The 27,641-nt window shown below is 43.6% G+C and overlaps 2 protein-coding genes across 9 annotated transcripts in view; one reads left to right on the forward strand and one right to left on the reverse strand.

The window, feature by feature from the left end:
- The window catches only part of PDK3 (pyruvate dehydrogenase kinase 3), a 61,769-nt gene extending 56,438 nt beyond the window's left edge, over positions 1 to 5,331 (forward strand). For both annotated transcript variants that reach the window (XM_048288331.1, XM_048288322.1), the window contains one exon: positions 18 to 5,331. In XM_048288331.1, coding sequence (XP_048144288.1) covers positions 18 to 161 — 144 coding nt within the window. In that variant the 3' untranslated portion in view covers positions 162 to 5,331. The remainder of the gene's footprint in view (positions 1 to 17) is intronic.
- A 5,008-nt stretch (positions 5,332 to 10,339) lies between these two features.
- The window catches only part of PCYT1B (phosphate cytidylyltransferase 1B, choline), a 44,090-nt gene continuing 26,788 nt past the window's right edge, over positions 10,340 to 27,641 (reverse strand). For 5 of the 7 annotated variants that reach the window (XM_048288304.1, XM_048288261.1, XM_048288270.1 and 2 more), the window contains 5 exons: positions 24,942 to 25,093; positions 23,947 to 24,025; positions 20,716 to 20,858; positions 18,328 to 18,516; positions 10,340 to 13,311 (listed from right to left, as the gene is read on the reverse strand). In XM_048288304.1, coding sequence (XP_048144261.1) covers positions 13,105 to 13,311; positions 18,328 to 18,516; positions 20,716 to 20,858; positions 23,947 to 24,025; positions 24,942 to 25,093 — 770 coding nt within the window. In that variant the 3' untranslated portion in view covers positions 10,340 to 13,104. Of the gene's footprint in view, positions 13,312 to 13,855; positions 14,159 to 18,327; positions 18,517 to 20,715; positions 20,859 to 23,946; positions 24,026 to 24,941; positions 25,094 to 27,641 lie in introns of those variants that run through there. The other 2 variants (XM_048288279.1, XM_048288310.1) reach the window with 1 other exon arrangement.

Below are 27,641 nucleotides of genomic sequence, written 5' to 3' on the forward strand. Positions count from 1 at the left end.
CTTTTGTTTTTCTATAGGCCCTTTCAAGTGAATCATTTGAAAGACTTCCCGTTTTTAATAAGTCAGCATGGCGGCACTACAAGACCACACCTGAAGCAGATGACTGGAGCAATCCTAGCAGTGAACCAAGGGATGCTTCTAAATACAAAGCTAATCGATAATTTGCTACCTTTTGTCTCTGTTGGAGATGACCTCTGCATTCAGTATAAAGTCTCTGCTTTGTTCCAAAATCCTTCAAACCACAGTAGCTAATTACTTCCAAACAAAGACCTAATCAGGGCATTGAAAAATACTAAGAACAAAGTGATGATTGGGACTTAAAGGAAGGCACTGAGCACGTTTGGTATGTGAATCCTGTGTACTTCACCAGAATATGCTTGGTTGCTTCAGTCATGCATTGACAAAAGGGATCGCACTGTGCTTGCACATAGGAATACAATGTTGTAACAGAAAAGTACTATTTGAAATGGCCAATTCTTATTCCAATGGAAGGATTGGTAAGATGTGCAGAATCCCTTAAAGTGGTGAATAGTATCTTTCACAGCAATATGGTATAAGAGAAAAATTCTAATGTAGTTAAACGTGTGCTTCGAAAATCCACTGTTTGTGGCATTTTGTATTGCACAGTGTCACCTCTAAGAGAAAATCCCTTTGAGCTCTTCAGCTCTTATCTCTAATGAGTTTATAAATGCATAGTTCTAAAAAGGCTTGCGCAGCTTTAAACTGATGCTTTCTCCAAATTCCCAAATCCATTTGTCATGTGCATACAAAAGTTGTGTTCTTGTAAGACGGTAGGACTTCCACTTCTTGGTATGCACCTTAATGATTTTCTTGACACAGAAGTGCATTTCTATGCATTTTTCCTTGTTTTGAGGAAAGCTCCTAAGTAGTTAGATCATCTCTCCATACAAGAAATTCTGTCAATGCAGGGGCAGGGGGTAATTCAATTTCCTATTTGCCTATCATTTTAGGGGAATTGGGGAGGGGAGAGAAATGCTGAGAGGCCAGACAGCCAGTCATACAAATGAATTTGCCTTAAGAGTGTTGGTTGCTTGAAACCTGATTAGTTTAAAACCTGTAAATAGTTTGCAAAGTTATTTATACATTCAGTGTCTGACTACAGTCTGGTAATCTGAATTTGTAGTGTATATAAAGATGTCGTACGCCAGCTTTTGGAACGTGTCATTGGTCTAAGTACATGAAACTGGAAATACAGTAGAAATGGGAGGGACAAAATGTGGCCGGTACCTGGTTTAAGTTAAAAAATATCAAAGACAAAAATAATCCAAGTATTTTCCCCATAAATTTATCATAAGGGTCATTTCTGACTATCAGAAAGCTGTTCTTCTCAAAGTCTTTGCCAAATGCTGTTTCTGATACTATGGCCTTTCAGAAAAACGCATGAAATTTAAAAGTTCTGGTGATACATTAGCTGTGGCAATAAACTAGATAAGTTGTAAGCAGCTCTGATGCACCCTCAATTTCTCTTAGGTGCTTTGATATTTTCTGGAAGGATAATAGAGATTTTAGCATGGAAGAATGAAACTTGTTTACTAAAATTGTGGGGGAACTGTCCCTTTTGTCCTCCCAGTATTTATTTTTATAAAGATTTATTAGGGAAATGCTGAGAAATTCCTAGGTATTTTAAAAAAAGAAAAAGAATCTTAGTTTGACTTCACAATAGTACTTTGCACTTCATAGCACATTTCGCTGAAGGATTATAAAGTGCTTTGAGCAATAAACTCCATAGAGCCCCATTTCTGAGGAGTCGGAAGTTCTTGCTTTGCCTGTTGCAGTGAGTTCCAGAACTCGTGGGAGCAGTGGATGAGCTCACAGGGCTGAGGTCCCGTGCGTGTTCCCACACACAGGGACTGGGGTCGGGCCCGTGGGAGCACCGGGTCCTTGTCTCACAGGGCTGCTGCCCCTCCCTGTGAATCAGGTGGCACCAGGGCAGCTGCTGAAGGCTCTCCCCGCTGGTCAGCTGGGCAGTGCTGCCCTCAGAGCCCCCTGAGAGCCTCGTCTGCCAGCAGGCAGGAAGAGGGAGTGGGCTGATGGGGCTGTCCCGTTCCCAAAACGGGCTCATTTGGCCCTGGCCAGAGGATCTTGGCAGGGCAGGGTGAGGGTGTGACACACATGTGGCTTGCAGAGCAGCAACTTCCCAGTGCCTGCAGAGAAGGCAGATTGCTATTCAAGCAATACAGCTGTGCTGCTGGGGTGAAACCAGGGAATGGTTTGACTAAAACACTGGTTGCAAGTCACATCTACTAAAGTTTAGTCACTTACCTTCTGCCCCTACCTGTAACTTCATACTGTTTGTAAAATTATTTCAAGTTGCATATGTTTTCTAGTAATTGCAGGGGAGAGTTTGCTTAAAGATAGAAATTTCTGATGAAACGAGTATTTTCTCAGTTGCATGTGGTCAGTTTTTTCTAGAACATTACCCAAAACATTCCAGGGAATAAGGTAGTTTGCATAAGAAGCTGGAGTTTCAACTTTTGTTAGAAATTGTATTTTGAAGTAGTAAATCCTGACCTGGTACTTGTTTTTGGCTGTCTCCTTATTCATGACAAGGAGAGGGAACAGAAAGCAAAGGAAGGATGCAGGCATACTGGACTTGTTTTCATGAAGTGAATGTAAGCCATGGGAGCCATGGGATGTAAACCATGGAAACTGTGAACAACAGCTGAAGATACCATGGAGGACGTTATGGTGTATTAGTGATGTCACTTCTTGATCCACAAAAAAACTGACTGGCTTTCAGGACTGGAAAGCTCCAGTACTCGAAAACTGAACTCCCCTGAAATGGCACCCATTTCCAAGAACCCTGAGCTTGTACAAACGCCTCAAAGCAGCAGGGTAGAGCACAAGGAATGCATTTTCTTTCCATTCCCCAAGGTCTCTATGTGGGTGTTACGATGAATATGAGCAAGAAGCAACTTTTCTTTTCTCCAGCCTTGTCTGGGCAGCCTGTGCTTTAGTGGCAATCCCAGGTGTGCCATCAATTGTTCTCCACTCATTGTCCTCATGCCGTGTTTCTACATAGGGGTATTAGTCTGAAAACTGTTTCAGGAAGCAGCAGCAGACCTTCAGTTAGGAGAGGGTTTTTCAGTGGCTGTGCCTGAAAATGAGCATGGGTGGGTTTTTAATATGGCTGGTTTAACTATAGATAGTATTTTTTTTCAGTTACTTCTATCTTTGATTGGAATCTCTTATGTTTTAATATCTTGGGGCTGTTAATTCCAAACTTTCTGATGATAAAAAAGTATATTTCCTTTTCATGAATTTCAGAGTTATGGCCTGCTGATGTCATTGCAACCTGCTTGTCTTGACTTACAGGACACATAAATACAAAAAAATGTTTTCAGTGAAAATGTTCCTTACCTGTTGTATTTAGTTATTAACAGAAACAAACTAACAAGAGATGTTTGCTCTTTGATTCTTCCTGAGAATTTACAAACAACTTCTGTATGTCATAGTGTAACAAATAGTTTACTTTTTTTGTCCATTGTGCATTTTTCTGGTGTATGTGTCTTGGATGTAATTTTATTAATCCCTGCCTAGTTTATATTAATAGATACAGAAGTCTCTCCAAATCATGTACATATTTGTGCTCCTTGCTTTTCTAGGCTTTGTTTTGAGGCAACAAGGAGTCTTTCAGAGTCGGCATTTGATGAGAAATATTCAGAAGATACCAAAATGCTTCTTTTGCAACTCAGGTGCAGTCTTTGCCTGTGTAATTGACTGTGATGACCTAGGAGAGCACAGAGAAAGTCTTTGTCCTGCTGCATCTGTGCTACCTCTTGGGCAGTGTTTAAAGCAGGTCCATTGGCACATGCTTGAAAAATATAGCTATTAATTCTTGGAAAACTCAGGCTACTTTTGGCTATGTACAGCTACATTTGCTGCTGCAACTGGGTAGCATTCTTTTATTTGCCCTCAGTAGCATTTGCTTTGAAACAGCTGTTTACTTTCTCCAAGAAGTGAGCAAGAGTGATCTTTAGTGCAATTTCCTGTTCACCTCCACCCAGACATAGTATTTAGGGTGGTATCCTGACCTCATTGACATGGAAGAAGTTTCCTCCCTCCTCACCTTTAATAGGCACTTCTAGATCCTTACGTGTGAGGTGCTGCAATAGTGGTCAAGATTCATGGAAATAATTCTGTAGAAAACAGCCTAAATGTTTACTGTTAGTATTTATCTTGAGGACAACCATGTCCCATTGTGCAGTGTTCCCTTTCCTTGCTTGTTTCCGGGTTGCCGTGGTTTCCGGTAGCTCTTCCTTGCCTCTTCCTGGCATACACACCTGTCTGTGAATTAACATATATGTGTTTTTGCTGAAGTTAAGAGAATATGATGGCACACGACAGAACAATGTGTTACTGACTTCAGAGGCTGAGTTTGTTCACAAATGAGGAACACAGCTATAAATTGTGTAGTGACTTCAGGGCTGAGTCTTGCAAATACTTGCACAAGTAAACAGTGTATGAGAGGAATGCCACTTAAATGAATCTGTTCTCAGGATCAGGACTCAGGCTGTTGATATTAATCTGAAACAATGAAGATTTCTGTAATTGAAGTGGCTTTCTAATTAAAAATAAATACAAAAATTTAAAGCTCACGTGCTTTAATTGCAGTATTATGTTGCCTTAAAAGTCCTCAGAAATCAGCATAGAGAACTTGTTTGCTTCTTAAATCTGGAGGGGTTTTCATGTAGTACCAGAAGGATTGATGAGTGTAGGATAATTCTGACACTGTCCTCCTGGTGTCAATTGCTTTATTGAATTTTTCCTTTGGATTGAAAACTGCCAAGAGGTGTCGCACACAGTCCTTTGAAATCCATGCCCTCTGCAGATCACATCAGGCAGAGGCAGTTTCCAAACAGTACCCTCGATGCTCTCGGTTCTGCAGCAGGGATTGTCCTCAGGGACCTGCAGACTGGCTCACCTCTCATGGAAAGTGTGCTGACCCTGCACTGGGGGTGTGATGAGTTTGTCATGTGAGGGGAAACGAAGTCCCTTTGTTCCCAAGGTCAGGTACGGGACAGCTCTTCCTGGTGAGCTGCTCTGTGTTGCACTTGGCGTCCACAAGGGAAAGTGGTCTCATGGTGCCTTTCCTCTGAAGCGGCATCGTTTGAACCTATTAAACCTGTAATGGAGGAGTGACAAGGAAATTTTTCATGAGATTACTTGGAGATGTTTTAAATTTATTTTTGAATCTTCTGTAACTTGTCTTGGAAATGTTTCTAGTCCAGTGCCTGTGTATTTGACTTGTGTATACTCTTATTTTCCTTTTTCTTTCTGTGGTTGACAAATAAAATGATGTAAAAACTACATGCTGACATTTTTAAGGGACTAGTTTGGTTTCATACAATATGGAGCTTAGTTTGTGATTTAGCAGTCCAAGGTCAATTTCAGAGAGCTGCACTTGGGAGCTCAAGAGTAGTTTTAGCATATGATCAGCTGAGCAGCTTTTGGGTTTGGGGTTTTCTCTGCTATATAAACCTCCCTAAAGCTAATTCTCAGATTATTCTTGACAGCCAATATATCTGTTATAAACAGATGTATAACACCCAAGGCTTCTATACCTTGAAATTTCTTCAGCTTTCAATAAAGTTTTATATGCATTTGTAAGTTATTCGAGAAAATGAAAAAACCCCAAAGTTTCTTACCAAGCAATTCCAGAGCAGGAAAATGCCTGGGGACCCATCTTGCTTGGCTTGTTAGCTTTCTTATAAAGTAATAAATGAGGCTCCAGATGGCCAGAATTTTGCTAGAACTGAGATAATTTTCTTTGAGATGAAGAATTTATTTTAAAACTTCAGCTGAGAAGAAATCTGTGTGTTGTACTTTCTCACTGCTTACCATTTGCCATGATGGGGTATTCACAGGAGCTGAGTAGTTAATTAAGTAACTCAGAATTGCAAAATGTGTCAGCATGCACTGCATATTTGACAGTAGCTGCCTGTAGAAGATAAAGCAAACAGTTGCAGCAGCAGTATAATGAAGATTTATGGCTTTAGGACACAGGCATATGTGGGAGAACAATTTGTAATAAGGGATCAGTTTCTGGTTATACAATTCATGCCTTTTTTAGATGGCTGAAGACTTAATACTTCAGTTTGTTGTTTTCAGTGGAAAGAAGTCTTGCGGCAGACAGTTTTAAAATGAAGTGAGACATATAAAACATGTCAGGCATGCTTGATAGAGAAAAAAACTTTTTTAAAATGTCAGATCTGTTTATATTCGTGATCTAATTCGGATGCTGTCTTTAAGCTTTTGTACCATCTTCTGTGGGAGTTACATGGAGTGTCGTAAATAATGCCTGCTGTGTGTTGTCTCAAGAGCATCAGCCATTTAGAAATTGTGTCACAGCAATCCCAAAGCCCTTTTCCATCCTAGTGACTTGCTTAATTTTTTTTATTTCTTCGGCCCAAGCTACTCCCCTCATGTGTCTCCTACTCCAAAGGCAGCAGGCAGGTCGCTGTGCTTCTACTAGTGTACAGCTGGAGCCAGCATTTGAACATTGTAGGACGATTTTCTGTTTTGATTTGCCACTGTGGATTCTTTTCCTGAAATTAATAAATGTGCAGGTACCTGCAAACACTGATTTAAGAGATCAGAAGAAAGCTTCAGTTCTGCCCATTTCCAAGGTCACATGTTGACTGTTTTGGTATTGGGAAGCTTTCAGAGGTGTTTCATTAATGTGGTTGTGGAAGCTGATGCTGCATATTGTGCCATGAGAGCTGTCCTGGCAGATTTGGGGTTGTGGGTGTGTATGGCTGCCCCTGAGCACCTCCCTTGCCTGATCCACTTGGCTCTTCATCCTTTGGTTAATAAATCTCTTTGTAGACATGGAATGCTGGGTATCAGGTCCTTGGGGTGGTGGAGGACCCGCACTCAAGGCGTGGTCAGGTTTGCACTCAGGTAAAGGAACCTGGCTGTGTGTGCCAGGTGCGAGTCATGGCTGTGGGGGGGTTTCTGTCTTGTTTCTGCACTAAAGGTTAAGTTTTCCCCCCAGGAAGTAATTCTTTCCTTCTCGGTTTTCAGATCCAGGTGTCCCTTCAGTGAATGGGTGTCTGTGGTCAGTGTGATGCAGCACTTGAAAACTGCCTGTGTAAAACAGCTGGGTCCTGCATGTTACAATGGACAAGGCTGCCACTTACAAACTATTTCACAAACAGCCATTTGTGATGGGTGAAGAGGTTGGAGTTATACTTTTTTCTGGTCTTTTAAAATGCATTCTATCTTGCTGTTAGTGCTCACATACGTAATTAATCTCAACTTTTGGGTTCTTGGTTAAACAGTTGGGTAAAACATGCAAGAAGATAACTTGGGTAGTTCTCTGTGGGTGCAATTTCATTCAGGTCAGAATGGCTGGAGTCAGTTCTGCTGATGGCATGGCATGGCACCACCACTCACGGCTTAATGGCTGGGTTTTAATTAGCTCCTGTGTCGTTTAGCTCTACGTTCTTAATGACAAATTGATTTGACTTCCCAAAGTGGAAGTTAAAAGGTGTCAGAATAGAGGTGTTTGATCTCATAGCATTACTTTTTCTTCCATTTCTTTCAAAGATACAGACTCTGAGTGTGCTGGTGTTTTCTGACAGTTGATATTCTCTCTGTGTGATACAAGTTTGTGCTGTGGCATCATTTGAAGAAAAGGTCCTCTTGAGGAGAAAAAAGGAAATTAGAACAAGCCACCCAAGATCTGTGAGGCTGTTTGGATTATGTTTAATTTGGAACTCCTGTTCTAGGGGCATTTTGTTAGTTCTTACACAGGATATGGCTTTATGCAGTTTTGTTTGCATGTGAAAAATATGAATATTTAAAATGTTAGGTTTGTTCTTTTCTGGAATAAATGCCCTCATTTGTGAGAGGCCTTTTACATAACCAATGGGGGATGAGTAGAACAAATGAAAATTTTCCCTATGGGGTAGTTTCCCATTTTGTTTTGGCATTTGGCTTTTAATGACATACCATAGAAATGCATTTACCAGGACACTGGTAAAAATGAAGCTCATTAACTTTTAAACTGATGATATAAACTATCTTAAGTATGGCCAAGTAGCAAAGTAACTGGATCCCTACTGGTTGATGTGTTAGTTTTGAAATGAAAAAGCTGGAGCTGAGCATGGTGTGTAGAACATTAAAATAACATCTCCTCTTGGTATTCAGAGCCGGTCACTTGTAAAGAGCAAGTTAAAATTAATCTGCTCTTACTAAGCAGATGATGCCTTTGCAGTTCAGTCTCTTTATTTTATGGAAAACCAGTGTTGGTTTGTGGAGAAATATGATTAGAGAATCACAGGAATACTGTAAAAAAAGTACTACAATGTGATGAAGAGGACATAATTAATTCTATTAAAGCTGTTTCTAGAATTTGAAATATGTGTGAGACTTGATGTGCACATACAGCCTGGTCGGTGCCACCAGGGAGGCTTTTCCCTTTGAGTGTTCCAGCTGTCACGTGTTAAGCACAGGAACAATTGTTTTGAGATAATGAAACATTTTTGTCTTGATTAATCCAGTTAAGCATTTAAAAAATGAATTAGTTAATCGTGTTTGTGCGAAAGGCAGAACTGCCTCACCTGGCTCAGAACCTGCAGTTCCCTGTTGGTTGCTGAAGCAGCGATTGATGCTGTTGGAGTCTCTCTAAAAGGGGATGGAGACACCAGGTGTGAAAGAACTGTTTGAACTGGCCATGAATAACTGCTGGGGCAGGGGAATTCAGGTCTCATATTTAAAGAACTAGTTGTAACATGGGAGCCTGCTGGGATTCCGCAAGATCAGCAAATGCACTTGTTCTGGGAAGAACCTCAGTTATTGCTGGAGTCCAGTCCCACATTCCCCAATTAGCACAGTGAAAGTGCATGTCCAAAGGCTTGCAGTTATTTTTATTTCAGTCTGTATTTGTCTCCTCTCCTTCAGGCAGAGCCATGAGGCGGTGGCCTTGATTTCCATTTGGATTAGAAATGCTAATGCTGCCCTTCCCTACACCAGGAAAGGGCCTTCCCTTTGGAAACAAAAGGGCGGAAAATACCTGTGTGTGTGTGCTTGTGGGACACGTGTTTTGAGAGGAAAGGAATCCCTCTTCAAAATCCAATCAGAAGAGGAGTTCTTAAGGTGGTTTGGTGCTTGAAAGATCTCCATGCAAGAGGCAAAGCCCTGGGTCCATTTTCTGCCCCATTTTCAGTTCTGTTTTATGAGAAGGTTGCAGGTCTTCTGCACCAGACTCCAGAGAATCTGCTGCTAAATTATGTGCTATCACACAGGAGACTCTCCCTGATGGTTACCCTTTTACAAGCAAACCTACAGTAGCACCAAAGCCTTCCTTCCTGCTGAGCTGACAGGCCCGGTGTTCAGGGGCTGCCTTGTTCCCGAGGGGTTTGCTGTGAACCAAAACAAGGGTCCCCTCTGGGCTGGGCTGCACACTGTAAGCTCACACACAGGGGTGTTTCTTATGGCTCTCCCAACTGGTACCAAGGTGCTGCTGAAAACAGTCCAAATCCATCTCAGGTAATAAGCCTTTTATTACCTGGGAGAGTTTTGGTGTGGACTCTGTGCCATTAAATAGTTTCTCTGCTATGCTCAATGACTTTGAAATTTTCTTATTCTGTTATTAAAAATATCTTAGCTAGGAAGTCCTGAGCTGCCATTTGCTGGTTCAGCTTCTCCCTGCCTGAGGCAGGACTGTTGAATAAATAATCTTTACAGCTGCTGCAGGTACTAGCTTCTTACAGAATGGACAAATGGGAAAAAGCAAAGCAGAATATTCGGACACCAGACTGACTTGGCTCAAGGAAGAGTCAAGTCCAAAAGCCAGTGTCAGCATTTGTCCCTAAGGCTCATGTTTGCTGCTGCAGTTTTCCATCCGGCACAGCCATGCATCATCTCGGCACCCATGAAAGCAACTCAGTTGCTGCTGGGGGTGGTTTTCAGCAGTGGAACCAGAATGGCTGCAAAACCACGGTCTCTTTCTTCCACTTTGAAGCAAGAATTCTAACAGTGGCTCCTGATTGCACTGTGCTGGGACAGAGAGTAAACAAGGTCTCAGACTTGTTGATGTCTAATGCTCCACCCTTCCAGCGGGGACAGCACTTCCCCACCTTCACCCACATTTTTCTGGCTGCAAGGTAAAGGCAAGGAGAGGTGATTCTGTCTGTGCAGAGAGCAGCAGAACTCAAGCAGCAGAATTTTGGGCATGTTGGCAGAGCTGCTCTTGTGGCTTTGTGGGGTACCATGGATGGGGATAACAGGTACTGTGCCATCAGTGGGGTTTCCTCTGCAGGTTGTGTTCATGTATCCGAAGATGCTGTAAAATGAAGGGGAGAGGCAGCTGTGGCTGTCATACACTTTATTTTTCACTTGGAGCTTGGCTGATAAATAGGACTCAATTAAAGTAACACTTGTGAAAAGTAAAACCCAACCATGACTCAGAAGTGCAAAATTGCCTTTCATGTGTCCAGACACCATGAGGTTCTGGTTTGCTGGAGACAGCACATGAATGTACCAGCAGGGCAAAGGCTTCAGCTTACTGATATCCTAAATGGAAACAAGACACCTGGTACAGAATATGGCTTTGTTGCTGGGTAGCCACCTGTGACCCTGAGAAACAGCTTCTGTTAAGAACAGGTCACTGGTGAGTTTTTCTCTAGTTACCATTTACAAGTCATGGTGCTGTCTCCACTCAAACCACTGAGCAAGGGCTGCTAAACAGTTAGTGCTATGAAAGTAAAATGAACAAAAAACAATGGTAAAAGCCAAGAACAACAAATCCTTGCCCACCTCCATTGCATTTGGACATGGCTCGTCTATCAACAGCACCAGTAGAAGCAGGCAGTTCCTGTGGTGGTGGAGTGGTTTGTGATGGCAAGACTTAAGACTTGCAAAGGATCAGAAAAACTTAACAAGTGCATCCCAGGTATGAAATTACAGTAACAGGTTGCCTAAGGCTGAGAAAGGTTTTAATTGCATTGTCCCATTGGGCGCGGCGGCAGCTGAAGTAGCTGTGGCTGTCCCTTTGCACATTCCACCCTATTTCCTGCTCACCTGTTTTTGCAGCTCTGTGAAGGAACTAGCTTGACTCTGGAGGACAAAGTGTGGCACGAGATGCAGTGTACTCAGTCTTGTGGTAGTCTGAGAAGTGTCTGGCAAAATGTTCCCAAAGAAAAATTAGTTACCTCATAGTGGGGGATGGAAGAAAGCTGTAGGAGTGAGCAGAGTGTGGGGCAAATTTGGTGCCTGGTACCAAGGTCTGTAATTTACCTGCCCAGAGAGTATCTGGAAAGGAGTTTATCTACCAGCGAGTCACCCAGCGAGGCAAGGACAGCAGCCTGGGGGGCACTGCTGCCAGCAAGCACAACCACACCACATGCTCAGGCATCTTGGTCCCTCAGTTTTTTTCCAAGAGCAATGTGGAGCCCTCCCTCCCCCAGCGTTTCTTGTGCTGCCTGTGCAGGGAAGCAGCCAGTGCTGATTGGTGCTGCCCACAGCAGCCGGTGTGTCCTGGTGGGTTTGCAATTCCAGGCAGCAGTGGCACAAGAGTGATTCTGTGGCTGCAGCCCCCTTCCCGGACTGCTTGAGGCTGTGCCCAGCAGGCTGCCCATGAGACAGGGGGCAGTGGCAGCCTTTACCTGCTGCCCTGGCACCACAGCTGCTGCTGGGCTGGAGAGCCTCAAAGGTGGCCATGTGCTGAGGCAGCTGTGCCAGGCAAGCCTGGGACCAAATGGCAGCAGTGGCACAGCCCCACCCCAGCGCTGGGGGCTGGGGGTTTCCTGCAGCTGTGAGGCAGAGCAGCCCCAGGTCTCAGGAATCCTGCCAGCCCCTGCAGCCACTTCAGCAGGTGTCAGCTGAGGGACTGAACATGGAGCCAGATGTCAGGCAGGACTGGCTTTGCCCAGTAGGAAGATCAGCATTGAGGGGAGAGCTTCACCCGTGCTACCCTCTGTGTTTCTGCTTGTGGCTGTACAGGTGTCACGGATGGAGAAAGAAAATAGTTGTGCCTAATCCTGTTCAGAAAGTTTCCTTTGGTTTTTTCAAATTTTTTTCCTCCATATTAGCGTAGAGGAATAGGTTTGGGATCCTCTGCAGGGGCAGTGTGTCTGTGAACACATCCTGTTTAGAGTTTGATGAGAAGTTTGTTTAACTGGCTGAATACCATGTGACAACAGCACTGTTTGCTTATCATTTGCTGATACATAGCTGGGAGCAGCAGGTTTTCCTAGGAGGCCACATCCCAAGGCCTTGGGATCTTTTTAGAAATTCACCAGTAAAAACCACCAGCATCTTCAAACTGTCTTATTTCTTACACCACCACATTCCAGCTAGGGCTGTCTTTTCATTTCCTTTCTTGCCTTCAAAGTGCAAAGCCAGGGAGCAAACCAGAAGTGATCAGGCAGCTGTTCAGGCACTAGGAACGTGGAGAGCAATTTGATAAAGCAAAAAGCCAGACTCTTTACACACCCCACACAGAGGCTTGGTCAACAAGCAGCACTGAATATATTAAACGGATTTCCACCAACTTGCCTGGACAGCTCTTCATTTCAGTGCATGATTTGGGCTCTGGGGCAGATGTTATTCAAAAGGAAAAAAACCCAACTTTATTCCCTGTTTCTCAACATACTTCCTGCAGCAATGCGGTTCCTTCACCTGCCAGAAGAGCTCAAGGTCAGCAGGGTACAACGGCATCTTCCTCCCTCTGCAGGCTGCAGCCGGCACTTCCCTGTGTGCTGGGTCCGGATCAGGAGCCTGCTGGGCTCCTCCTGCCAGCCCCCCTCGGTGCAGAGCTCCCACCGGCCTGGCCTGGAGCAGCAGCTGGAAAGCAGCAAGACAGGGGCAGGAACTTGCACATGGGTGTGTTTTTCTGTCAGTCCCTGGGGCTGTGCCTGGCAAGTGCTGCCGGCTGGGTCTCCAGCACCGCGAGAGAGTGGGGATGGGATAAGCTCTTCCTGAGATCTCCCCTGCTGTGCTCCAGTTCATTTTTGACATCTCCCAGAGCACGATCCCTGGTGTCAGAGATACCCCTGGTGTTCCTCACGCTTCTCCCCATCCAGTGGTTGAGTTCATAGCTTGTTCTTCTGTCTCATGGTTAAAAAAATATATTTTTTATTTTTCATCCTCATCTCCCTCGCTCATGCTGCTGAGAGAGGCAGAGGCAGCTTTTGGAGAAGAGGGAGGGGAGGTCTTATTGATGACCCAAGGTGGAGATGGAGAACGGGATGGAGAGCGGCCTCGCGTAGGACTGCTGTTTGGGCTCTGCCGGGGAGAAAAAGCCTGGAGCATTCGGCCACTTCGTTCCTGGAACATCTGCTTCTGCAAAAGCAAAGTGAAAAGATGCTCTTTGAGTAGTGCACAGAGAAGGCTGTGGGCAGGCAGGGGCTGCACTGTGCCTCTCACTGGGGAGTGAGCCGGGAGCCAGAGCCCTGGAGCATGGCTGGTTTGCCTCTGCTGTGCTCATGATAACCTGGTCCTTGCATGCAAGTTTTTACCTCAGCTGGGCCACCTCCTGTGTGAGAACACCCTTTTTACTGGCCCGAACCACACGGGGGGACTCCCTTTGTATTTTTTTGTACGCGTTCATCAGCCTCTTGTCTCAAAAGGTCAACATTCCTACTTCCCATGGCCTTTTCCTTCTAGAATGTTGGGAAGGACCACCCATCTCCTCCTGAGCTTCCTGGCTTTCCCAGCTTTTATTCCTCCTTCCCTTCCCAAGGGAGACAGCCTGGTCCCTGCCAAATACTGGCAGCCACTTCCCCAGCTCTCTGGAGCAGGCATGACCCAAACCCATAAACTGAAGGTGGGAATGTCAGAATTCGCATGTCTGTTGAAAAGAGAAAAAACACTTGCAGGCTCTGTGTTCTGCTTGGAGCTTTATTGTCACTTTTGCTTTGTCAAGCTGAGTGGAGGCCTGCCAGAGCTGGTGGAGTGGAAGAGACACCTCTGCAGTCAAGCAATCTGCTACAATAAGGCAAGTGCCTCTACTCATTAGTAGCAATGTGGCCTTGCGTCATGCTGGGTTATGGAAGACGTGGCATGTGCTGCACAGGCTTCACATGGAAAATGCCAAATCCGAGTGCCCTGCTGCTCCTCCTGGGGATGGGGAGCAAGAAGTCTCAACCTTGGCTGAAGTACTGGCAGTCAGGTCACAGGCGATGCTTGGCTGAAAGGAAGATCCAGCCCCAAGAAAGTTACGTTACCACTCAGGTCTGAGAGGAAAATACTTGTGCAGAGTGCATGGGGTTTGCCTGTTTGGGCAGCTGCAAACTTGACCTCAGCTAAGTTTTCATCTTGTTCCTATTCCCCTTCCTGCTGCAGTGACTCTGCTCTGTGCTGACCTTCCCCCCAGCCACAGAGCATCTGGCTGCCTGTCTTGCTCCTTCTCCTCCTCTTTGAAACTCAGTATTCCCTGCCAGTGGAGAGGCAGAGGCTGGTTTGCCCCTCAGGTTTCTGGGTGTTCGCTAAATCCCAGGGCTTAAAAATCAAGCACAAATACTGAACTTAGCTGTTCTTCTGTGAGCTCCCTCTCCTAATTTACATCTTTATCCCATTTGCCTTTACTGACTTAGTCTTAGAGGCTGGATGTTGCTGCAGTGTGGAATGGCAGAACAGTTCCTGCCTGAAGCTACACTTACCAAGGCTCTCGTGCATAAAACCCCATGGTGTGTAACCTACCCCTGCACTACTGCTAGGTCAAAATATTAGTAGAGACTTCCTAAAATCTCAATAGTTAGCAGATGGTGGTTGCTCCTGATAAATGGTGCCAGGAAGCATTCAGAGGGGGAGGATTTCTGCAGCTGAGAGCTGCGAGGATGGCACCAGGGCTGGCAAAGCCCCAGGGCCCATTTGCAATTCAGTGGTAGGGGTGCAAAATTTCTCTGTAGATCACAGAAATGTGAGGTTCTGTGAGCTTAAGTTGTTTCACCCTCTTACTGAAGATAATCCCTGATAAAAAACCCCCATGTTTGATATGAAATATCTTTTTCCTGGCCAATTGAAATACTTTGACTTCCTTCTGTTACTTCAAACAACTCAGTGGCACAGTGGTGCTTCATGGGGAGTACCAGTGCTAGGGGACATCCAAGTGTCCCATCTTGGCTTGGCCTGCACCATCCCAAGTGGTAGAGGGTACTTGACTGTACCTTAGTCACAGAGGCCAGGAATGGAAAGGGGAATCCCACCTTCCTGCTAAGTCCCTCAGCCAGGCTGTAGGACACCTGCTTCCCAGGTCTTCAGTGAAGAGTTTGTTGCTTGAACAAGCTGATGCACTCACACCTTCAGTAGGGCAAGTGCCTGGCCCCTCCGCGTTGCCTCCTGCATTAGTGCTGGAACCACCAGGCTGCTGGCTCAAACCACAGCTCTGCAGGAGGAGGAGGTGGTGTCATCCACCTGCCTCACAACCTCTTTCTCTCCAGCTGTGCCCTAGCAGGGTCAGTAAGCCATGCCCTTTGCAGGCAAGGAGCTCCTTGGGCCACTGGGTACTGAAGAAGCAGAACAAGTGTTAATGGCTTCCTTGGAGTGCTGGAGGGTTAGATAGACAAGGCTGGATGCACTGAGGACCTTTACCAGAGGCAGGGAAATCATTTCAAAACCTTGATTCAAGAAAGTTCAGGTACACCCAACCAGTTTAGGGTTTGTTTTTGGCAAACTCGCTACTGGGAAAAAACATTTTGCCTGTTTCTGAATTTTATTGCCTGTATGTTGATACCCCTTTGCTTTGCAAAGAAAATGCCAGCTGGGTGTTAAGAGAAGGCTTCTGCTTTGGAGCTGCTGATTGTTCTAAGGGCATTTTAGGTCCACGCTGCAGACAGGTGGTGTGGCCTAAACACCATCCCCAGGTTCTAGTTGCAACCTGTCTTATCTGAGCCCCTGCTGATGTCTGAGGTGATGCAGCTATTTGGAAGGCAACCTTCCCCGAGTGCCCCTGTGTGCTGAGCAGAGGGAAGCCAGCCCCTTGAAGGGACATCTCATTTGAAGGGACATTTCTGAGGGAGACTGGCACAGAAACCCTGCCCTGTGAGCTGTGCTTTCTCTCCACTGCCCTCAGCTGTAGGTGCCTGCTTGTACATGTCTTGAGAGGAGGTGGAATGGACACCTGCACCCTGGAGTGGTGTCTCTGCCATTAGGCCCTGTGTGCCAGGCTGCGTGGTGGTCCTGTCTCACATCACAGAAAAGCTTCATGCCACATTAATCATTGTTTCTGACCCCGCTGTGACTCTCTTGCAGAAAACATATGCACAGGGGATTGCACAGGTGGGCAAAACTGCCCATGAATTATAGACATCTAGACAGTTGAAAACTGACATTTTGACCTCTTTCACAAACGGGTGGTTTTTTTGTGGGTTACATGGCCCTTACTTTTAGAAAACTGATGCTAGCATAAAGTGTATTATAATAATTATTAGTGAAATAATAATAGCATATTAATGGCATGCAAATTACTGATCTAGAAATCCAACATGCCCGTAACGATTCCTGTACTTTTAATGTCAACATTAAAAGCAACATCTAACAGTGATAAGGCAAATTAACATTAATAACAGTTTTGACACTAATAGTAAGTTATCATTATTTTAAAAGTCTTTCCTGTTGCCAGGGCTCAAACTGATTTTAAAAAAGCTACACCACCTCTCAGCTTGCTGTCACTGATGCTCTTCCTACAACACTGTGAAGAGATTTCACTCCTCTTGTTCTTAGCAAAAGTCCCTGTGATTACACCAGACTTCCTACTCTGTGGTCAAACACTTACTCAGAAAACAAGAGTTTCTAGATTTTAAAAGACCTTTGCAGAGCACCTTTTCCTTAATTGAATTTGGTAAAATGTTTTATCAGCAAAGGTTTTTAAAAATGCCATTAGTGTGCAGTGTTGAGTGGGTAGAGTCAGGAAATGGAGTCAATGCTTTTGAATTCTTCTCCTCTCTCTGCACAGCTAAACTCACCTCCTGTGGCTTTCACGTGCTCTGTTAGCATCAGCTTCAGTTATTCAGCACCTATGGCCACAGGACCATCCCACATGGGGAACACACACCAAGTTCTATGGGCAACAACTCACAGAGGAAGCTTCATGTGGATGTGGACAATGCAGGAAGACCTGAGCATTTCATCAGATGAGTTACCTTCTTGCTCTCCCCCAGGAACATGACAGTGTCCATGAACAAACTGTTAAATAAGCTTACTGTTCATGTGGCTGGGGCCTGTGTTGTTCACTGCCTTCGAATGGACACAAGCAGCTGTAAGATGACAAAGTCTCTGCTCTGAAGCCTTCACAGCCTAATTTTAGGTTTTCCTCAACTGAGTGTAATCAACATGGCAAGTCAGTGCAAAGATGAGAACTCCAGTAACAGACAGGTACTGCATGACTTGGTGGCACTGCGTTGTGACACAGCACTGATGTGAGCTACTTAATTCACAAAAGCTCTGTGACTCTTCCTATGTGTTTGTTTACAAACAAAAGCTCTGCTAAGTTCATTCCAACAGAAGGAAATTCTTTTTCACTGAGAGTTTGCAAACAGAGCAGCGTGTCTGAGATGGTGCCTGCACTGGAGGGTCTGGGCTTTCATCCCAACACAGATAAATTCTACATTCCAATTAAGCTTTGTTACTGGTTTCAATGCAGCAAAACGAAGTCATACAAGAAAACAAAGCTTCTTGAGGTCTGGCATGCTATCAGAACTGACAGATGGGGGCCAGGACTCTTGGGGCTCTGAAGTGCCACCAACTCACCAGCTGAGTTTGGTTTGAGAAGGTTTCTCCCCAGAAAGATGCTGTTGCAGATTCTCAACTGCCTGTCCAAGGCACTTGGGGACCATTAGTAAATGGGTCTGTGAAGCCAGCACATACCAAGCAGAGCTTTGCAAGTGCTTCAGTCCCACCTGAGCCTTCCCTGCTGTCAGTAGTTTTTGAAGTTAGAAAATTATAATCTACTGCTGAATACAGAGCATGAAGAGAACTACTGAAAAGCTTTTCAATGGTCCTGTTTTCCCTCACTATCTCCAGTGTATATCCCTGACGTCAGAGTGGTTGCATTTAATGCTAACAGGGCCAACAGACTGTATTGGCCTGTTTGCTTGTGTGGTGCTCTGCTGAACACAGTACTATGTTCAGCATAACACCTTCAGAAAATACAGATATCCCAAACAAGCAACAGCCAGAAGCAGCAAATCCTTCTGTTGCGGTATTGGTATGCATTAATGGCTTCAGCAGCCAGGTCTGCCATTACCTTGCTGTGCTGGCTTTTGAGACTAAGAATGCAGCAGAAGCATCTGCTCTTGACCTGTGTTAGAGAGGAGAAATAAAAACAACTCAGACTTCCTGGGATGGCAGAATACCTACCCAAGCTCCGTCAGGTCCAAACAGCTCTAAAAAGTTGCCAATAAATTCCCTGGACTTTTCTTCCCACTTCTGAATGAGGTCATGGCTCTTCTCTTCCACCTTGTAAACAAATTCTTTTGACTTTTCCTCCACATTCTTGACTTTTTCTTTCATTTTGTCCACTTGGTTTTGAAAGCGATATTTCTTCTCCTGTTTTAAAAGTGTGTTCAGAGATTAATAAAAAACTTGGAAATAATCAGCCACAAACAGTTGATAAGACAAAAAAAATTGCATTAATGCATCCTAATAAATATGGCCCTGATTAGCTATTCCCATGTTATTTTTACAAATGCAAGTTTAACGTTTGTGGAATTTAGTGCAGAAGGTACATATTGAAAAGACTTCCTGTGTGACTACTGTGTTTAATCCACTACATGAATCTTTTCTGTATTTTCAAACTGAATGCACTTTGAAAATGATATGAATCTTGTGAAGGATATGAGTGAGAAATGAACAGCTCAAAGTTAAACAGTAGGCAAAAGGCAAATCTCCCTAGGTTTACTAGCAAATGCTGCTGACTTGCCAGTCTAGATGTTAACTTGGACCAAAATGTCACTTTGCGTGGATTTCTGCAGAGCAGAAGGAAAACTCTCATCAACTCTGAGCCTGGCTAATACAGGATCTTCTGGCTGCAACACAGGTGTGTGTAGGTCAGTGGCCTGTGGCCAGCAAACTTCATAGAAAAGAGAGCAACTCCTAATTTCTAAGTCACACAGAAAAGGAGAGACACAGAAGATAATATTACAGAGCTCCTGGCAAAAGCTTCTGAAATACTTCAGGATTAAAGGGGTTTTGTCTTGAAATGCTTGTGTGCTCCACGAATTTTTGGTACAAGCAGATAAACAAGATGTGCTCTTGAAGGTGTGGTGGTCTGTGTAGAAGCACAGATCACTACTGGCTTTTAATTCTCTGTTAACTCCATTTAATGGCCACTTGAATTTACTTTAAAAACAAGCACTGTAGTGGGGTTTATTCTAGCTCACAAATCACTAAAAGCACAATCTTTGCAGGGCACAAGCACAAACAAAATCCCCAAGGTCCAAAGAAACCAAACTCACTCTGCACCTAGAACGTGATCAGCCCTTCCTTTAATGAGGAAACCAGTGCTCTTCTGCCTTGTGAAATCATGGGCATTTAATTTTGAAACACAAACAGTCTCTGGTGCAAATCAGCATTTCTGCATTTAAATTACTGTAAGCTAAATAACCAGATGTCAGGAGGTTCTTCAGGATACAACAGTGTCTGAGACGGGGTGGGGGAGGGGGGAAGCACAACTTACGCAACAGTATCTTAACCTCACAGATGCTAAATAATAAATTTGAGAACCTTCAAGGCATCCAGCATGCCTTATTTTAATGGATATTTGCAATAGTGATCCTTCTGGGTGGAGTACTTACAAGCAGGATTTTTTGAAGGTGTAGAAGACTTTATAAAAAAGCACAGTGAAATAAATATTTATGCCCTGTGATCTGGGGTTTATCTGCCAGACTTCAAAATAAGAAAGAGATAAACAGAAACAGATAAACTAAACTCTAATGAAATAACACAATTCAGTCCTTCACAAGGGGGTTTCCAAGCTCCAGGGAGGGAAGGTGAGAGATCCTGCTGTGAGCCATGTCAGTCACAAGGGAGATTTCAGTTATGTGGGTTATCTTGAGGTTTAAGTCAAGACTTGAAACAGAAAATGAAGGAAGGTAAAGTCTAATTTCTGTGAAGTGTTTACTTCTCACTGGAGGGGCAGGTCTGCATGTGGAAGATGAATAATCTCAGCAATTGTTTCACATGGCACTCTTGCCATTGTGGCTTCTGAGCTCTACAGCAGCATAATTTATACACCAGCTTCCTAGCATACTTCTTTCTTTTTGAAAACCATTTTAGCATTCCGTAGCAATCTCACTGCTTTGTCATTGGTTTTGTTAAGAGGTTTTTCTGGGGTTTTGTTTTGTTGGTTTTTTTAATCCTATCACACTTGAGAGAAACTTGGGATTTCAAAATCCATGCTCTCTGGGCTGCCTTCTTGGAATAGGAATAAAGAAAGAAATTGTGTGTTGGGTGAGTGGTTGAGCAACCTCTGGTGGGAGGGTGGGCTCCTTCCTAGTGTGTTTTTGTCAGCCTACAGCTCAAGGAGGAAGGGGGAGCAGCAGCTTTGTGAAAAGCGTAATATGGAAATGAGGCTTCTAATTAATAGGAGCAATTAAAACTACCCTCAGTGTACCAGTTTCTTTTTAAATTAAGTTCTTTCCAGCTATTTTAAAAGCAGCAGGAGGAAGATACTATTTCTTAACCTTTACTTTACACTCAGGATGCTAGGAGAGAGCTTGAGGAGCAAATGCAGATCAATGTACTCACATTTATAAAACTGACATTCAGCTCTTTGGCGGTGTATCCTCGCTGGAGGTTGCGCCGGGCATACACGTCATAGTCCCGGACGATCCGTGTGATGATATCCGATGTGGAGATACCTTCGGTTCTCTGCGTAGGTACAAACATTCCTGAGCAAAGTGGGAAAAGAAAGCCTGCTGATAAAGCTTGGCAGGACCAGGCGCTGCAGTAGATAGCTGAGGATGAACACAAAAATGCCTGACCAAAGGTAAAAGGCTTGCAGTTCTGCCTTATTCCTAGTTCTCTCCTGTTCTTTCTGTCTGAGTTTGGGGAAGGCAAGATTGCTATACTATTAATTTTTTCTAAAGTCTTTAGAAAGACTAAAAATTTCCCTCTGTACAGTATCAGCTGTGGTGTGGAAGTTATTAGACTGGCAGGGGCTCCCAAGCCAGGAAGGCCAAGTTTCACAGTTGTGGCAATTCACTGAGCAGTTCTTTCCATAAGCATAGCCTTTATTTAATGTTATATAAAGGAGCAGGGACGTCTGCTGCTCTCCTTTATTTCTACTCCTGTGCTGCACCATTTGATAGACTTTGTTCTGCTGAGTAGAACAGACCACTGTCTGGCCTTGACCAAAGCCAGGAAAAAGAGGCATTACAGTACCCTGGAGGTTCCAGTAGTTTGTAACAGGAAGGTGAAGTGTAATGGTAGTGTTTTGTGTCTACCCAGCCATGTCAGTGGCTGCATAACCATCCTCCCTGCTCTGACAAATAAGTCCCCAAGAAATCTGGCCATTTATCAATACTGCTTGTATTTTCCTCAACACAACTGAGATATATGTGGCTAACTGCTCCTCATCAAGGCAGGAGCACCTAAACTGTTAACACAATTCACAAATGTAATAGTAGCAAAGTGCTGGCACACCTTGCTTTAGTAGTTATTTAGAGCTACAAAAAAATTACTACTATCACTTATATGGAATTGCAACATGAAGCTGCTGATGAGAAAGAGAGAGAGAGAAGACTGGAGATGGTTTGGGAAAAAAGAGGTAGTGCTTTGTCTTAAAATGGTGTTATAGCTACTGGCAAATTAATCCTCACATGTTCACTTGAAGTAAGCAGGCATTGGTAGCTAATTTTACAGGGTTGGAAAAAGACTCAGAGAACGAATCAAGAAGCTTAGCAGTCTCTTGTGACTAAATGCTATGTGATATTTTTTCTTTCTGATCTCTAATTAATACCCTGCTAAAAAAATAGATTACTTTAATCATGAGCAGACATGTTTCCCCGATCGTTGCTTTTCAGGCTTGCAGCAGTCACTCAGGAAACTATTTTTGGAAGTGGTGAAACCTACTTTGAGCCAGAAACCTTCATAGATAGGAGTTACAAGAATACATGAACAAAATTTAAACCCCACCTTTGTTAAGCTGAAAGTTGAACTGTAGGTGAACATTACCTTTAGCCATTGACTTTGCTTTCATATGCTTCATGTATTGGACTGATCCATGTTTTCCAAGCTAACTGTTCACAGATGTGCAAAAGTTTAGTCAGTGCACTGTTACCCAGCTCACCATTGCCTATTCACCCTCCCACCCACTGAAGACAGTGGGGAATTGGGAGCCCATGAGAATCTACCCAAGGAGCTCCAAGGTTCACATCTGCTTTTCTGCTGTCCAACAACCTGATGTGGGAAAATGGGAATACTGGAACTACAGAAAAACGTGCAAATGTATCAACAGTACTGGTCTATTTAAAGCAAAACCCCTAGGACAAAGGGGAAATTCATTATTGTAATAATGCTACTCTGGAGCATTAGGGACTATTACAGCACTAGATCTCAAAACTCATCACAAGTAAGTTAACATTATTCCCAATTTCTATGTAGCAAAATTCAGCCATACAAGACTCAAGATGCTTCTCTGGTATCTCGTGGTGACAGCCACAACAGACCATAAGTCCCTGAAGCTGCAAGTCCGTATTCTCTTCTGCAAAGTTTGAGTTTCTCATCGGGTCATGTGTGTACTGCACCCATGCCCAACGACAGCAGAGAAGGGTGTGCCAGGTTTGAGCACTCTCACACCCAGTCTGGTGTTTGATAATTAGGCAGGATAATTGATCCAGTGACACCAAGAGCTCCTGTCATGTTGTCCTGTGCACTCAGCACCTTACAGAAGAAAAGGAAAATAGCTGCTTGTCCAGGATGTGTGCGGTATGTCCCTTGGTGACCCAGTCTTACCAGAGGGGCCTTTTTTCACTGCCTACTGAAGGAAGCTGGCGTTGGCTCTGAAACTGTAGACAGTTGTTCCCAAAGGAGGGCTGTGGGTCTGATACCACAGGGAGGTTCATAAGTGGAAAAAGATCAAGAACTGCTGCTATAAAAAGCTCACTCCTTCAGCTCAGGTCAATACCTGGTCTATAGCTGTCATTGTATAGCTTGGGAAGGTCACTTTGCATGACATACTACCATCAGGCAGATTGCTCTGGAAATTTTTCAAGCCTCCAATAAACAAGAAAGAGGCTGGATTTGCCAGGGTTCAAAGCAGCATCTCCAGGGAGCCAGAGAAGAAGGATGTGATTTGTTCCTCCTCCTGCACTGTTCACTGTGTTAGGATAGCTACTGCTGGCAAACAGTGGCTTAACGTTACCTCCTCAAATTTAATTCATCTTCCTTGAACCAAAGAGATACAAACTCCTAATGAGTTCAGCATCTTCATGTTCAATGTAATATGGTAGTCAATAAAACTGCTAAATAGTCATGGTAAGTTAATTACTCTTGATACTGATTTAAACCCTCTGGCAGTGTAATGAAAAGGACCCTCAGTGCAAGTGGATCCTAATGGCTCCTGAAGGTTGCCTTTGCTTGCCCATATTCAGGACTGGTATGGGTCAAAGAGCCATCAGTTTGTGGTTATCAAAAACTAAAGCTGGCTGGGCTGCTGTGGAAACTGAACTCATTTTCATCCATTCAAAAGTCTCAGTCAAGCACCACAAAATTGTTTTAAAAACCCAGATGGGTCTATTTTGTGCTCAATCTGAATGGTTTCCTTGGGATTATGGTAGGAATTCAGCCAAGGATATCCCTTGAGGTTTTTTTCAAAGTGAATCTTTCTGCTCAAATCAGCAGTACCTACCATTAGGGTGCAAGACAATGTGATATTATCTTTACTGCTTCTCTCCCAGCAGTTGTGGTTAAAAGACAGTAAAAGAATTTGAGCTGAGGCTGAAAAGGAAGGTGCTAAAAATGTAAAGCTGCCCTTACCTGCCTCCTTTATATGTTTGTATACATCATCCGATCCAGCGGAAGAGTACGGGATGTCATCATGTGCTACGAAGTCAATCTGCCAGTGAACAGAAGAATAACCACATCCCACCATCACTAAATTTTGGTTCACTGGGGAATTGTTATAGAGAGTTATCTCTTTTCTTGACTCCAGCTAACTTGCTTTTGACATTCTCATCCTAAAGCCATTGCCTAGTATATTGGACTAGATTTGGGCCTGCAACTGCTGTGTTGTATGATCAATTATGAAAAAACAGAAATCTTCTCTCCAAAAGCACTGCCACTACCACATCACTCTGACTGGCTCAGTGTGATATTGCAGTACAAAACCCAAGACACATACTCCTGCTTTTATTCCTACTGCAGACGCAAGTGGTGAAGCCCTGGCTTTCAAAACCATGGAGGCAGGATAATTGATTTTGGATCCTTAGGGCTGTGCATGTATACATGTATACCTAGCACTGTCATGCTGTCATTTTGTCACCCAGTGATGAGGACACTAAAATACATCCTAGTTAATTATGCTTTTGTTAGGATTCATATATGTTGCAAGGCAATCAATAGCATGTTGAGGACTCTATCCTGCCTTTTAGAGGGCACGTGGTATTTTTACATATTGCACCTGTTGCTATTAATAAGAAACATGCCTTTAATTCAGGACTTCCGTCACTAGGTGACAACTTTCCTGGTTCACCATCTCCTTTTCTGAAAGTCAATTTATCAGTAATTTTTTCACTGTTATTTTACCCTTCAGAAATCCCAGTAGAGAAATCATCTCAGCATATTGAGAAAAAAAGGCAAAATAAATATAATGTTTTCCGACAGAGATGGAGGCAAGGAATGCTATGTACCTGATTTCAGTGGCTGGAATTAACTGAATTAAGTAATTTGCTCCACCTAACAGAATTTCAGACTTGCTTATTCTCAAATGTCAGTCTACAAAGGGGAAGGGTGAGATAAGGGGAGAAATGTACCTTATGTTTTTCAAGGAACTCAGGTGTCAGTGTCCAGGGTGCATCTCTGATGACCTCATCCACATAACGACAGTGTCTGAGGGCTTCATATCGCTCCGTTTCATTCATCACAGTGAAGCCTTTGAATTTATGAGTTAAATCATCACTGCAAACTAAAATACAGATGTATGAGCAGAATGGCTCCACATTCAGTAAAATTAGCATGACCAAGAGCTGATTACTCCTAGATAAATCCACTAAGCACTTAATTTTTAGCTTAGTGGTTTTTGGGGTGTTCCACGGCATCTAAGAGCTCTGCTTGGGGTTGGCAGATACAACTGTGTAATAACGAGAGAATCTTCTCTTTCTGGAGCTGCAGCCAGAGGCCAAGTAAGATATCGTAGGACATCTCAGGTGGTATCCTTTACATGCTAAGGTAAAACAATCCCCAATCTAGTGGGGATTTCATGAGCTGTGTTATTTCAGGGGTGATGACCAATGCTTTAAAACCAATCAAAGAACACAGCGTGGACAATCACAGAGTGCTCACTAACTCCAGGTATCACAAAATGGTCGAGGCAGGAAGACCACTCGACATCACCTAATCCAAACCCCCTCCTCCCAGCAGAGTCAACTACAGGTTGCTCAGGGCCATGTCCAGTTGAGTTTCCAAAGATGGAGATCCCTCAGCCTCTCTGGGCCTCCTCTTCCTGCTATTCATTTTTATGTAAACAACACTCTAAAAGGTGAATTTGCCAACAAAGCTCAAAATCATAGTGGGAGAGTTTCTCATTAAATAAACCCTGATGGAAAACAAGTCATAGAAAACTTTATAGGAATCTGCCTCTGATCTTAGCTTTGAGTTCAGCAGGTTTCACAGAAAGAGAAGTACAGCTTGTGCCGTGTTCAAATGGGAAGTTGCAGAAGGAAGCCCCAAGGAAAGGACTGGGAGAAGGCATATGCTCTAGTGAAATGAGCAGAGTTAAACGTCCAGAAATCTTGCATCTTTAACTCTGGATGTACCAGTACTTTGTCACATTGCTTTTAAAATGAGAGGCAGGAACACCTACATTACCAGAGGACTGTAAAAGTTAGGTATTATTTTTCTACCCACATAATGTTGTGTAAAAACTGGTGACCTTCCCCACAACCATCTCTGTCCAACATTATAGCTACAACAGTTATTTGACACCCCACCTGGAATAATGTGATACCCATTTATAGCCAGTGGTTGTCCTTCACCACAGGTCAAACCTATGCCTTTGGATCTCACTTGTCTGTAAAAGTACTTGACAAATGATAAACGCAACATTACTAGTGCTGCAGTGAAGTGTGAGAGTAGCCCTATAGCCGCTGCTTCTTTCTAATCTGAAAACATCAACCTATCAGGCAAGCTGCGGACAAAGATGCAGTCTTTTTTTGAGATCTGAAATGGATGTTCTTGCCATGATGGTCATTAAGGACTTTTAAAGTAGGAAAAATGTAGAAAGGCTTTGATAGCCCTGAAGCTTGTGCAAAATTCAAAGCCAGATAATAACATACGTATGAATTTCAGCAAGCAAAATGCTACTCTATCCTATTATGTCAGTTGTGATGCCTGCTGACAAGAAATTTAATGGTGATCAAAGCATTTTCAGTAGAAAGATCCCTTCAGAGAGTGTATTTGTATTTATTTACAGCCTTAATGACATCTTTAGGCTACCCTCTCCTGGAAGAAAAGGTCTACCAGAATTACTGGAAAACAGTAATTTTTGCTTGAATTCTGAAGAAAGGTTTGATTTTATTTTCTGGTTACTATTTGTTCATGTACAATGCAGACACAGTATCTTTCTTTGTAATTCTTTTGTATCTGTTATCCTGCTCTAATGACTGATTGGGGAAGGTATAAATGTCTATTTTAAGAAGGAAAGTGATCTTAGGCCCAAGTAATTGTCTTCACAACAAGAAATAGAAGGGGTTGGTTGTGATGCCCAAAACAACATATGATAGCGGTGCTTTTGCAGTACAAACTGTATGTGGGCGTGGGAAGGTGCCCATTTATTAAACATGCTAACACACAGTGCCTTGTTGGGAGCAGGCGCTGATGAGTGCTGGCTGCTTTGTCCTTCACTCCAAAAATAAGGGCAAAGTGAAGCTATGGCATGAATTTCAAAGGAGCCAGGCTTTTGTCCCAAAGCTCCTTCTTTATCTGGAGCATCCCCATATCCTTTAAAAACTACAATAAAATGTACATAACTTGCATTTTTTTAAACCTCACAGTCCTGCACCTCCACTTGCTGCTTCTGCATGTTACCTGGCTCAGCAGGAAAACCAGAGAATCCTTAATGTTTCCTTCCTAACAACGGGACTTGTCCTTTACCTCACAGGAAGCTCCATGGGAATCGACACAATTAATAAACTTGAGTAAAACAAAAAACCAGGTTTATAGTAAGATTTTGTTTTTCCTCTGTGTTAGTCTTTTTCCCCCCTTTCAATTGTTTGGGACAAATAATGCACCTTTATAGTATCTGAAGATTGCACTCATGTTGACTGTAAAGCATTTGAGCAGCTGAATGAAGGTTGCTGTGAAATGTTTCTGCAAGGAATAGCTCAACCCTGAAGGTGCAAGAAAAATGGAACCAAACTGCACATTTATGAGGCTTCATGAGAGTAGGGCTTGCACAGCCAACTAGGCAGGAAAGAGCAACCCTCCTCAGGCACAGGCCAACTGCTGAACAGCTG

The sequence above is a fragment of the Corvus hawaiiensis genome, chromosome 2 (genome assembly GCF_020740725.1).
Source record: "Corvus hawaiiensis isolate bCorHaw1 chromosome 2, bCorHaw1.pri.cur, whole genome shotgun sequence".
In the NCBI taxonomy this organism is placed as follows: Eukaryota; Metazoa; Chordata; class Aves; order Passeriformes; family Corvidae; genus Corvus; species Corvus hawaiiensis.